General features: G+C 39.6%; 1 protein-coding gene across 7 annotated transcripts in view; it reads left to right on the top strand.

Moving 5' to 3' along the window:
* The window catches only part of Utrn (utrophin), a 493,578-nt gene that overhangs the window by 378,443 nt on the left and 101,375 nt on the right, over nucleotides 1-13,760 (top strand). For all 7 annotated transcript variants that reach the window (XM_021174513.2, XM_029482311.1, XM_029482313.1 and 4 more), the window contains 2 exons: nucleotides 5,817-6,085; nucleotides 11,099-11,245. In XM_021174513.2, coding sequence (XP_021030172.1) covers nucleotides 5,817-6,085; nucleotides 11,099-11,245 — 416 coding nt within the window. The remainder of the gene's footprint in view (nucleotides 1-5,816; nucleotides 6,086-11,098; nucleotides 11,246-13,760) is intronic.

The raw sequence follows: 13,760 nt of genomic DNA, 5'->3' as shown, positions 1-13,760 counted from the left end.
TCTCTGTCTCTGTCTCTGTCTCTGTCTCTCTCAGATTCACCATACTACCTTTATCGTATCCTCATTGAAAGCTGTAGTTTTCTCGTCTGCTGGGCAATCAGCAGAGTAGCCCCTACTAACTTGTCAACCTTATAACTTACTAGATGAGCATAATTAGAGTCTTAACCAGCTACTAACTTGTCAACCTTATAATTTACTAGATGAGCATAATTAGGAGTCTTAACCAGCCGAGTGCACTTGATATTCTGGTGATCTTGTCCATAATGAACTGTTACCATCTGCCACCTCCCAGACTAGAAGTGGACAGGGTCCCCTTAGCCACTGACAGACCATTTTAAAGAGATTAATTTGATCTTAATTATTTAATCAGAATACTTGGGAGTGGAAATAAGATATCCCCTGTTATTTTAATCAGAAATACCTTTTGATTATGAAGAGAGGGGAGGGGCTGTAAAGAGAGAGAAATAAAGATACTGAAAGTGTGAGCATCCGTAGGCAGACACAGCCCATCACTTCTGCCAGAATCCCAAGGAATGTGACCTTTTTCTCACTCCACTCAGATCAAACAGAAGTATTTACGGAGACATGAGTGTGCGCTGGGATAATATTGAACTATCTTTAAAAGACACGCATGCACGTACATCTTTCAATGGATGTAATTTGTAACAAGATTTAAAACAAACTTAAAAGTGAAGTTTACAAGTAAAATAATAGTAAGTTTACTTGTTTCTCTTTCCTTACAGGATTTCCTTTGGTAAAGGAAATTGCAAAGTGGTTTTAGGATGTACACTGATAGGTTTGGGCATTAGATCGAACGTTAGAAACATCCCAGCTCTCCCCTGAACAACCATAGTTCATTTGTTTACTTATCCTTATTAAACATCCTCCTTGGAGAGGTCTCTTGTAGAGCCTACATTATCTCTGTAGTCAACTTTGGTTTTATCAGTTTTTAAATTCCTTGAGTCTCAACTATGCAAGCAGGAAAGGCCAATCAGATTCCAGAGTGAATCTTCTTTTATGTCCCATGTCCCCTTAATCTAACCCTGTCCCATGTGACTCAGAAACACCAAAAGAGAGTAAATTTTTCTTTTTTTTTTTTTTTCTGTTGAACTCCAGTGGTCTAATCAGCCGGGATTATGCGGACAATCACTGGAGGGTTCCAGAGCTCTAGAATAGAACTAGACGCTTCATTGAGGACCGACTGTGTGGTGTGTGTATGTGTGTGTGTGTGTGTGTGTTGCAGGTATAAACTCCACTTCTAACAAATAAGAGTGAGCAGCATCTAGGATAATATATCCTGCTAGAATTTCTAATCTTTTCTTACGAAGAGTTGTACAGCCGTGAAATCCTACTTGCAATCCTTTTCTTTGTCACTGTTAACATTAACCTTTCATGTATTGACAAAGTATAAAAGACTGCAAATAAATGCAAAAAGGACCCCACATAGTACACGTCAGATATTGGGATGACCACAGATTAAATGGCTTTTGAAGGTTTATAATTTGAATACGTAACTTGACATGGGCTTGGCAAGGAGGGGAAAAAAATGAAGCAGACACTTAAAAATGGAGTTTAGTATTGTTTTTAAAAAGTACAGCTACAGTATTTACTGTAAGTCAGTGACAGACTGGGCCCCTGTCTGGGTTCTCAACCTACATGGAAAGGAAATAAATGTTCATGACATAAACGTTTAGAATCAGTAGTAACGAGAAGTAGAAGCCGGGCCAGTACCAAAACTAAGAAAAAAATATGATAAAGTTAGGAAATCGTCCTTACCAACCGTAAGGTTAACCTTGATCTTAATCATCCTTAAGACCAGGATGATTCCAGTAAATGACATCACTATTTTATATAAGAATTATGTTTAAAATAAATATTTTCACAAGCACACACAGGGGAAATGTCTACCTCTCTTAAACCCCGAAGAGTAGAGTGTTTTCCTAGAATGAGAGAAGAGGATTCCATGGAGTTTCCTCGTGGAAAGACAGGGATGAAGTGAGTATCCCTGCTGCGAGCCCCGTGCTTGAGCAACCTGCATGCACATGAAGGAAGTGCTTCTGCTGCGGAAGTCTGGGCCTGGCTCCTAGCCTCCATCTGCTTTCCTCCCTCTAGTCTTCGCTCCCACAGTACAGAAGAGCCTGTGACAGATGCAGGACAATCCACGAGTACACACGGAGAGATATGAAGACTGCTGAAGTTTCTCTCCTCTTCTCCATGCAGCCCAGACTGGCCTCAAACTTAAAGGGCAGAGGTTACAGGCATGTGACACCAACTTTACCCCTCTCGGTCTTCTAAAAATCTGTAGCCCATTATAGACTGTACTATTTAAAATAACAGAATAAAAATAGAAAACAGACAAGATATCCAAAAAGTATTGTAGGACGTAGAATATACTGTCAAATGAACCCAAGAATGTAAATATAATTCTACCTTCAAATTCTGGGCAGTTGGATACCCAGGCCTGAACAGGGGAGGGTGGAGAGTTTGGGATGAAAATGTCCATACAGGTGCACACAGACACTGGGTGGGAAGGCCAGTGACAAGGAAAGAGCTCTTCTGACATCAGAAGTGCAGGCAAATGGATTTGGCTTTGTCCTCCTATTTCCCCTCTCAGCTCCTGTTCCTGTTTTCAAATGCAAATTAGAGTGCTCTCTTATCACTGGGCTCCCAGGCCTCCTGGACTGAGTGGCTGTGTTGTACATGGGATTGACACATCAACCCAGTGGAAGACAAATGTGTCTTTAGCTTCAAGACCAGAGCATCCCTGTGTTCCATTAAGCGAGGCATGCTCTACTGACAGATGCTGGGACCACTGGGGCAGTGTGGGCATCTCTCCAGGAATCTCCAGCTTGATGGGCCAAATCACTATGCTGGAGTGTGGGTCTCTGATAGCAGCTTCTAGAGAGGATCGGTTTGAATCAGCTCTCAACAGGGTTTCTCATACAATACCATGCTATAGAATGACTGGCTAGGATGCTTCTCCACCCAGGGCTTCAGAATTCACCACAAAAGCTTTTCATACTTTAAAAGAACCTTCATCCTTTGGTTTTCAAATGAGAAGGTTTTGCTTTTAAAGAATGCATCCTTTAAGAACTTTATTCTTTTCCCTGTAAATCTTTTCTGCCTCTTCGAGTTTACTTTCTTTCCTTTTTTTTCTTCTTTGTCCCCTCAAATTGCCCTAACTTGATCTTTTAAGTATTGCTTCGTTTTATATGCCTCACAAACGTGGACAACTTTGGGTTTGTTTTGTTTGTTATCCTCTCGTTGGCTTTAAACAGCTTCTAAGGCTTGCTGCAGCGGGACACAGTGGTGTTCTGACTGCAGAGTGCTTAGTGGGCACAGGTCCTCTGTGATAAACAGATGGGGAGTTTAGTGTCGAGCTTTGCTCCTCTATTGGCGAGCTGCTTGAGAGGGGATTATATGATAAACCAATGAAAGGACTGTGCAAAGAGAAGAACTTTCACTGAGCAAAAACGTGGCAGCCAATACGGGATGTTTCATCCCAGGATGAGGAAGCTCTGTGTGCCCCTCTGTGGACTGTGATATTTAGTGGTTGATTCAGAAACAGTTTGTATTTCATCCAAGGGAAACCACTGTGAGTAAGCTGTCTTGCCTCGATCATGAACAGGCTCTCTCTCTCTCTCTCTCTCTCTCTCTCTCACTGTCTCTCTCTTCCTCCCTTCTTCCCTCCCTCCCATAGACATTGAAACACAAATGCTTAAAATACATTCTTCGCAAAACCCAGTAACTTATTAACCAGCACAGGTGTAGCCCTCATAAAAGCTGCTCCACTTCTCCTGAGGCTGCTAAGAATGAAATTGTCATTTCACACATAACATTTTACATTTGTGTAAAATATAAAATCTAGGTGTTATATTTAGCGTTTTACAGATGTCTCAAAGGCATAAGGATTTAGAGGAGCTTGCCTCTTAATGACACTGTTTCCCCCTCTCTGGAGTCTGGCTGCCTGACGTGTTGGTTAAACTTATTGGCCCTTCTCTCTAGACTTCCTGGCTTAGGATCCTAAATTGGCTTTCACTTATTATCATTATTAGTGTGTGTGTGTTCGTGTGTGTGTGCATGTGTGAGTACGTGTGCATGTGGTGTGGGTAGGTGTGTGCATGTATGGTTTTAGAGATATGTGTGTGTGCACTGGTGAGGCTCAGTCTGGTATATTCAAAGTACCCACTATTTTGGTGCTTTCCCATCTCACCCTGGATTCTCCTATCCAGTAGTCCCTTGAGACTGGGTTCTTCATAGGCCATTTGGTCACAGTCTGAGTATCAGTGTTTAAAATTTTCTGGAAAATTAAACAAACATACAGTCTGTGTTCTTTAAATTGTCTTTTGAATCACACTTCGATGAGGACAGAGAGGCAGGCTTTTTATAAGGATGGATATTAAAGTTTAAGAACGCTGGCTTCAGTTCTTATGAAGTCGTTTATACTTAAAGATGGGATATTATTCCAGATAAAGACAGGATGAGTCATCTTAAAACATTTGGGGGGGCTCCAGCCATGGGAGACTACAGCCCTGTGGCCATTCCGTTTCAAGCATTTGGTGTAGTATTCTGCACATTATGAGACCTTTAGTATTTTATTATGAAAGAAGCTTTGTGTTCAGTGCGCTTGTCTAACTACAGGCTTATATCGGGACTCTATCCATATTCAGTATAGGCTGAGCTGTGGTGTTTGGTAGGTCAGATCTAATAAATGTGCTTTTGATTTCTGAGATTCCCCTTCAACTTAGGATGGGCTTATTCACAACACTACCTTAAGTCCTGAAACATCTGTATACGTGTCTGCCTTAGACAAACCTGCCTTTTGCCATATCTGTGTGGGTTTGGTCTGCCTCTCTGTTTCTGGGGACTGTCAAGAAGGTACACTTAAACCAGCTAGAATAAAGAGAGGATCCTCAAGTGTGGAGGTGAGAGTCCCAGACATTCCTATACTTGGGTTGTCCTGCTTTGGGAGTCACTCTCTGTGTCCAAATGTGTCCTTTTGTCTTTGCCTTGTTGGATTCAGTGTTTCTATGCCTGGGCTTTGGACCAACCTGACTTTGGTTTCTCTGTGCAACTTTTCTTCATTGCTGAGCTGTCGCTTTTCTTACTACCCTTACATTGTGTGTTTCCTTTCCATTGGAAAGGCTTAGTTTATTTCTTAAACTCAGACTCCTGGCTCTGTTACATGTCAAGGATGGTCCTTGTAATCTTGCAGACTTCCTGGTGAAGTGTGGATAAACATTCAGTTTCCATATGTCTAGTCTTCAGAAAATGTCCTTTGTTAAATATGACCAGGCAAGCAAATTTACAGATGATGAAGTCTCTAAGATGTCATATGCCTTGAATTTATTCTTTAAAGAAACATGGTAAATTAATCTTTTTTAAAAATAACTTACAGCTATTCTTTGCTAATTATGCTTCTAATTTCACTTGAGAACAATGAAATAAAAAACTGTCTTTGGATTTTCACATAAGTAAATTTATGGTAAAGGAAAAATGTTTTCTTTCTTGAGTTATTTTGCTACATTTCAAGCCTTACAAGTGTTAAAGTATTAAAATTCAGAAGTTTCCATGAACGTTAAACCACTTACTAATCTGAGCAACCATTTTCTTTTCCTTTTGAGTATCCATTTAGATGTAACTATGCCTTACTGGTAAACGCATATAGAGAAAACGTTTTCCTCTGACCACTGTAACTCAGCCTTTTTATATATACACTAGTAACCCTTTTAACAGTGAGATTCATCCTTGGATTTGAAGAATACCTGTATAACTGAGTAGACACCCAGGTTAGACCTTCTCGTTTTTATTAACAGAGTTGACTCCTGAGGAGAGAGCCCAGAAGATCGCCAAAGCCATGCGCAAGCAGTCTTCTGAAGTCCGAGAGAAGTGGGAAAACCTAAATGCTGTCACTAGCAACTGGCAAAAGCAAGTAGGGAAGGCGTTAGAGAAACTCCGAGACCTGCAGGGAGCTATGGACGACCTGGACGCAGACATGAAGGAGGTGGAGGCTGTGCGGAATGGCTGGAAGCCCGTGGGAGACCTGCTTATAGACTCCCTGCAGGATCACATTGAGAAAACCCTGGTCAGCACCACTGCCTTTGACAAAGAATATTTAAGGAATGTATTCTTGTTGTTGCAGAGAACACATATAAGGAGACCCACATATAAGGGATTCTTATAAGCTGATACCATTTCAGCTCCTCACCTAAATCAGGAATTCTGGCAGATATTTTCCATATATAACCCCTCAAAAAAAACAAAACCCCACCAAGGTGGCTTTATGATAATTTAGTTTGTTTAAACATTTTAAAAATCCCATTCGAGTATCCCTAAATAGTGTAGATTAAGCTTAACCATTTAAAACAAGACAAAACCTCCCACAAACTTTTTAAGTTCAATTTGTTTCTAGATATGCCCTCCATTTCATTTACTTTTGTTTCCTATTCATTTGTTTTTTTTTTTATATTGTTTATTTTGTAATGATTCCTGCAGTCTAGATTTAATAGAATCGTGCCCATGTGGTACAGCCTACAGGTTCTGTCTCCTAGAAACTGGTGATTGGATTTACAGGTTTAATAAAAAAACAAACTGCTTTAGTGGGAATTCTCATCTATAATTTCTATCTTATTGTCTAAGTAAGTGAAAAATAAATTTGGTTATAAATTCCATTTGTAATCAGGAGTTGCCCGAGGTTAAGGATATTAGTTCTATGGTGTAAAGCAGCTTTGCTTACTCATTCTACATTTTCAGGATGTGTGTGCGTGTGCGTGTGTGTGTGTTGGGGGGGGAGTAACAGAATTTAGGCAGCAGAAGACAAAAAGAGAAACTTTAGAGAAAGCAGTGTTTGTATAGACATGAATCATGCCAGAGGGTGAGCACTGAGACAATCAGAAGGGATGCATCCAACATTATCCATCATGCATGGAGTTTTTATTACAAAAGGTACACACATCTTGTGTTCATAGACACCGGGTAACAGTCTTCCTTTATATGAGTGTGGCTGAGTGGAAAGGCAAGCCCTGGGAAATTAACTTAATACTCAGGCCAGTTACAGGAGTGAACATCTGTGTGTATAGACAGGGGAGTAGTAACAGCTAGCATTTTTTAAGGCTTCTTCTTTTGTGCCAAGAATTGTTCTTAGTCATTTCACATGGTTATCTCGTTTAATCCACACACTGTCAACAAGGTAAGGATTATTTCCCGAAGGCAAAACTGCAGTTGTCCAAGCCCACACAGCTAGTTAGGTTTAGGGTCTCTGTGATACTTTTTTGGTTTTTTTGGTTTTTTTTTAATTGTCCTTCTCTTTCACTGCAGAGATCTAATGTTAAACATAGTCTTGACCAACCCTTTGAATTTAAACCCTCTAAAATTCAAACACTTTTAAACTTAAAACTTTTAAATGTAAAACAACTGTTAACAAAGAATATAGTGTTCTGCATTTCTGATGATAGATATGCATCTGCCTAACTCTATAAATTAAGCAGACCTCTTCGAGAACTTATAGTACTCCGAAAAACATTTCTCTGGATACATGTGAATTTAACATAGTCTAAGAAAAAGATAATCATTCATTTATCAGTGCATCTTTTTCAAATATTGGACACTGGATTTTTCCTACTTGTTTATCTTAGGCAGTGTGGGTTGTACTTGGGGCCTTGTGTATTCCAGTTAATACAGCACCTCTCAGCTGTGTGCAAAGCCTTCTTTTTACTTTTTATTTTGATACAAGATCTTGCTAGGGTGTGTGGGCTAGTCTTGAACTTACTCCATAGCCCGAATCGCCCTTAATCTTGCAGGCTTTCTGCCTCACCCTCCCATGTAGCTGGTATTACAGGCCTTTGACATCAAATCTGGCTTAACTAATTTTAAAGCCTAAAAAGTCTAAATACAATTAGTATCAAAAAAACCAACAACCTTGATACCTCTGGATTTGAGTGGGAACTTACCTTTTTGAATTTGAAAGTATCACATGATAACTGGGGAAAATTAGTGTTGAAAAAAAATAAAAATTTATATCTGGAGAAAAGACCAAAGAGTTTGAGAATTGGCAGTCTTACTTAATTAAAGGACTGACTTGCCTCTCCAGCCAAATTCTTTTGTTCAAATCTACTTAAGTGGGAAGCTTAAAAAACAAAAGCAAAAACACAGAAGCAAATAGTCTAATGGGAAAGAATAAATTGGATTAAATTACTTTTATATCTTTGGAGGTAAAAATTAAAAATTCAAGTCTCACTAAATCAAATCAAGTAAACTCAACGTGTGTAATAGTTTAAAATTTCCCTAAAGTATGTCCCCTCTCTTACTGAAGGTATATAAAGAGGTAAAACCTAAATACTAGAAATTGCAAAATATTAGTTAATATGTCAAAGCTGTAAATAAAGCCCTCAGAAATAAGTAAATAATGTCAGTTGCTAAAGTTATCTTTAATAATGCTGTTTTTTACATATATACCTTGTGGTACCAGACGGGTTTGAGACACACACCTGCCAACAGTCTAATGAGCACCTTTGATAGTAGCAGATGTTTCTGTTTTTATAGCAGTGAGGGCTACGTAGACTTGTATTCTCTTATAGGAAAATACAGTCAAAACATGATAAATTAGTTCTTTATACAAGAACACATGGCAGTTCTGAAAGCCATTTATAACTCCATTTATTTCAAGCCCCAATTTGGAAACTCTTAAAAGGCAAAAGATAAACTTCCTTGATGGAAAGTTTCCTCATTGCCATAAAAACACCTTGCCATAAAAGTGCAAACAGAGCCAAGAAGGCCTTCCTGTTAAAGCGCTGTCAATGTTTCACCTATGACTTGTAATAGAAACAAAATAAAACAAAACAAAACAAAAATAGGATTTTTTTACACAGTAGAAATATAACCTTCTTTATTGTTCCTTAAAATAAAAAAATAATCCTGTCCTGAAATTATGCATGAAGCTATGATCAAATTCTAAAACACCTTTCTAAATTTCTAAATCACCATCTGTTGATATAAAACTGGTTGCTATTTAAAATTAGAAACCTATCAACTAGCATGTTAACTTTAAAATTTTAATACCTAAAACTAAAAGGATATTGATTTTAAAATATGGATCCAGTTTTAAGGTCTTTGAATTTATCTGTGAAAGAGAGTATTAATATACCAAGCTAAAAAATCCCAGTTAAAACCTCTAGAAACATTTGAGGTCTAGCATGTGTGTTCAACTGTGTCTGGGAGAATCTGACTTGTTTCAGAGTCCACGCTGATAAACTCTGTGTCCTTCCCTAATCCACACTTCCCTCTGTCTCCCACACCTGTATTATTTGTTAATCCTTTGCACCTGTCATGCCTGTTACTATGTCACTGTATGCCCCATAACCAGATTTATACATTGTGCACATTGCACAATTGCATTACAATCTGTGTGTGCACTTTGGACTGTCTTCAGATGTCTGGCATCTGCAGGGATAGACAAAACTGACTGCAAATCAAAATTCTTTCTCTTTCCATGTTGTAGCAGGACATGTGTCCTTTGGGGCTTCCTTTCTTCTGACTTCTTTTGACACACTGGTATCTACTGAGGTTGGAAATAGATCTTATTAAACACCTGGTAACTCCCATGTCTACAGATTCAAACAGCATTCATACCCTGCTCTCTCTGATGCCTGTATTTTACATGTTGGCTTCTGGCTCTCAGTCTCTTCTCATGTGGTTTGTTCTTCAACTCTCCTTTGAAATTCACCACATGCCTTTAGGCAGAGTCAAGAATTTGAAAACACTAAAATATATTCCCTGTTTACCATTGGAAATATTTGATTCCTGAATATTGGGTTTTAGCACTAATTATAATTCAGGATAGGTTTTAGGTGAGGCAAAATTTTATCCCTGCCATCTTGGAAAGCTGTTTATCTGTCCTAAAATCTAACATAAGACCAAGGAACAAAGGAGGTTCATTCCATTCCTTACTATAAAACAGCGTCAGAAAAACAGCAGATGAGTGTGTGTGTGTGTGTGTGTGTGTGTGTGTGTGTGTTTGCACATGTGTGCAGGTTCTAAATGTAAGGAAGTGTCCCTTCTCAAGCAGCTTCTTCCATGGGACAGGAGGAATGTGAATGCTAAGGGATAAGAACTGAAATCTGAGGTGTCCAGCAGTGGGGTTGGAATAGCTCTGAACTGTCAGAATAGCTATGTCATGACATATGTGACACGTGCGTGGTTTGCATGTTTGGATATGTTGGCTGAAAGTCATAGCTGGGCTAGTGACACTGAACAGAAAGTCCAGGAATGCTGGGGAAAGGCCTCCAGGCAAGGCTGCAGAGGGCCATCTCCTCACTGAGGCATTTCAGCATCCCGGGGATCTAGAGAAAGACTTGTCAGAGAAAGCGAACCAATGCTTTAGAAGACAGGTGGAATTCAGTGGAGAACGGAGCCCATGACTATATCATTATGCTGTTTGCTCTCATTGGCTTTAAAGTCTAGCTTCCCTTTTCATATGCTTGCCAGGACATACACCTTTTACCTGTCTGTTCTTCACCCAGAGGCAGCAGTTCAATTCTGAGACTCATCTATAGATTTTCCATGATGCTCTGCTCTTCTTGCCTGTCCCCTAAGCACAGACTGTGATCCTAGCGGGTTCAGGGAGATATGGAACTTTTCTCTCCACTATCCAATAACTATAGCTTAGTAGTGAGGAAAGCTACTTTTACTCGACCCCTAATCTAAGCATGACTGAGATCAAGTCAACTTGTTGCGTCTGGTGAAATAAAGGAGTAAGACAGCCATGCTTCAATAAAAACAGAAAGTACGGAAGTAAATCAGAAGCAAGTGGACCACGCAACAGTAGTCCTGTGGTTTGCATATTATAGGCTAGATAGAAATGTTTAGTGTCTTAAATGAGTTCGAAACTTGAGTTTTTCTCATTGCCCACATGCTTTAAGGCTCAGGGAGTCTCTGGCTGTATAGGTTATTACAGGTCTGATCCAGTCAGCTGCTGTTAAGTAGCGCCTCTGCTTGACAGCATCACTATGGCCTTCCTATGGTCTTCAGTAAGGAGACGGCAACTCTGGCTTTTGAGAAAGTCTCTTCTGGCGACATTCTAAAATAATCTGTTTTCTACCAGGCATTTAGAGAAGAAATTGCACCAATCAACTTAAAAGTAAAAACAATGAATGACCTGTCCAGTCAGCTGTCTCCACTTGACTTGCATCCATCTCTAAAGATGTCTCGCCAGCTGGATGACCTTAATATGCGATGGAAACTTCTACAGGTATCGGCTTAGCCCCTTCAGAATGCTGTCTAACACTGCATAAAGAATACAGAACAGGAATAGAAATGTCAGGCTATACAATTGTTGATTTGTATTTAGATTCTTAGTGTAACAATTGTTTACTTTTTTTTTTAACCTGAAAAACACACTTTAGGATGTGCACAAACAGAAACACTCGGATGGTCTTTAAAACTCACCTCAGTTTTAAACTACATATTATCTCGTCTCTCTCTTTACTGAGGGTGTTTGATAATGAATTTAGTAGGCAGGTACTTGTCTTTCTATATCTTGAAACCAAGAGCATCATTTAGTTCTGAGTATGGATTTCTTAGTTATAATTTATATTTACATTGTATATAATACTTGTAAAAAATTACACAAAACCCAGTAAGTTGCGGCAATGATAACCTGGAGTCAGCCACAGGATCCTTTGTCCTGTTGTCACCTGTAAAGGAATCATTGTCTTACTTTCATTATGTGTTCTTTCTCTTTTGAAAAAGTTACAAAGCTTTTCTTCTTTCTCTTTACATTGTTCACTGTGCAGGAGGTTTCTTTCTGGTTACAGAAAGCACACCTGCACTTAGCGTCTAGATCCGGCCTTCCCAAGGCAATTGTTTCAGTGGCTCCTGACCCTACTTGTAGACTCCAGATTAGCTGAGCCAGGACTCATGAGTGTTCCAGGTATAAGCATTGGCTGGCTACTGTCCATGCCAGGCAGCAGTTCATGGTACCAAGGATCTGTGACACATTTGGTCTCCACCTCCTATCAGTCAAAGCAGCTATGCCTTTGCTGAAAATCCACAGGGGCGGCTGTAACTAGAAGAGTAATGGTAAATACTTCTGACTAATTTCTCTACGATGTAACACGTAGTAATACAAATGTGCAGTTCAGTCATTTTATTTGAAAAGTACTGTACATTTTAGGTTATAATATATTCTTATATTATCCAACATCAAAATGCACAAGGAGCTGACTGAGATTGGACTTGGTATGTAAATGCATTTGTAAACTCCAGAATTTGTCCCTAGCAACCCACATGGTAGAGGAAAGGGCCAACTTCTAAAAGATGCTTTGTGACACCTGTGTCCTGACCGCCCACACTCTTCTCCATGTAGAATAAATGAATGTTAATTTTTTTTAATTTAATGTTACATGTTTTCTTAATGAAGTTGAAAGTGTGAGATGTGAATATTCCATATGTGACAGTCTTTCCTATCCTTGTGAAGAGTGTCAATAATCCGGGATTAGTCAGGCTAAGCATATTAAATTTGTAAGTGCTCACAGAGATGTCTGAACCTAATTCTTTTTGCTTCTGTCCCATTTCTCTGCATCTTTATCATTCATTATACTCATTTGAAGATTGCTTTTCTGGTCTTTCTTGATTTCCTTTTGCTTTGCCTCTGTTATCCCCATCTCTACTGATGTCAGATGTGTTATTAGATTTGATGGGAACATTCTTCCACCTTTATCTTTGATGTTGGTAGCTACTAGGGTTCAAATATCAGTCCTGGATAAGCAAAGACAAATCCCTGTTAGCAGACAGTGCTGTTAAATTTCAGGAATAGCAGCTTACTTATAAAATATGACATTTGAGCATGTCTCATAATGAATAAAGTACACTCTGATGCAGTTTATGTACCTGACCAGGAGAAAGCTGAGATGCCCAGTGAGCCAGGCAGATGCAAGTTTTATTTACAGTGTGCTGAAAATGAAATTGTCCATTCAAATGGAACAGCTCACCACCACTGCACAGACAAATAACAGGGCCAGGGAAATGGAAATGTCAGAAGGCTGTATGCAATTGTTGTTCATTTGCATTTGGTTTCATAACTGGTTTTGTCCTGTGGCACGGTAACAGTAGAATCCACACTAACAACCATGGAAGGGAGTCATGGCTGGGACGCACGGGTTACACATTGCAGCCTCGAGCAGCGATTCTCAGAGGCTCCTCTTTCCTTTGGTAAAGACCATCAGATGCAAACTTGTAGGGAAATCAGAAGATGTTTCACACCCAGCTTCCAGTTTTCTCTCTCCTGACATCTCATATATTCACTATCTATCTCCCGTCTGTCTGCCTGCCTGCCTACCTTCCTACCTACTTATCCATATACTTCCCAACCTGTGTAACCGTCTAGGATCATCTGCTTAACGGCCTGTCTACCCATCTATCCAGCTGTTTATGTCTTTATCTTTAGAGTTCTCCAAGCTCCATTTCCCACACAGTCTCTGTGGCACTTTTATCCTCCTTTTTTTATAAAAGAGGCATGGATAAGGGCTCCTCCCATGGCCACATCTTTTTTTTTTTCCATTTTTTATTAGGTATTTAGCTCATTTACATTTCCAATGCTATACCAAGAGTCCCCCATACCACCCCCCTACTCCCCTACCCACCCACTCCCTCTTTTTGGCCCTGGCGTTCCCCTGTATTGGGGCATATAAAGTTTGCAAGTCCAATGGGCCTCTCTTTCGAGTGATGTCCTATTAGGCTATCTTTTGATACATATGCAGCTAGAG

The sequence above is a fragment of the Mus caroli genome, chromosome 10 (assembly GCF_900094665.2).
Source record: "Mus caroli chromosome 10, CAROLI_EIJ_v1.1, whole genome shotgun sequence".
Lineage (NCBI taxonomy): Eukaryota > Metazoa > Chordata > Mammalia > Rodentia > Muridae > Mus > Mus caroli.
The sequence above is the reverse complement of the archived record's forward strand: the minus strand, read 5'-3'. Positions and strand labels throughout refer to the sequence as shown.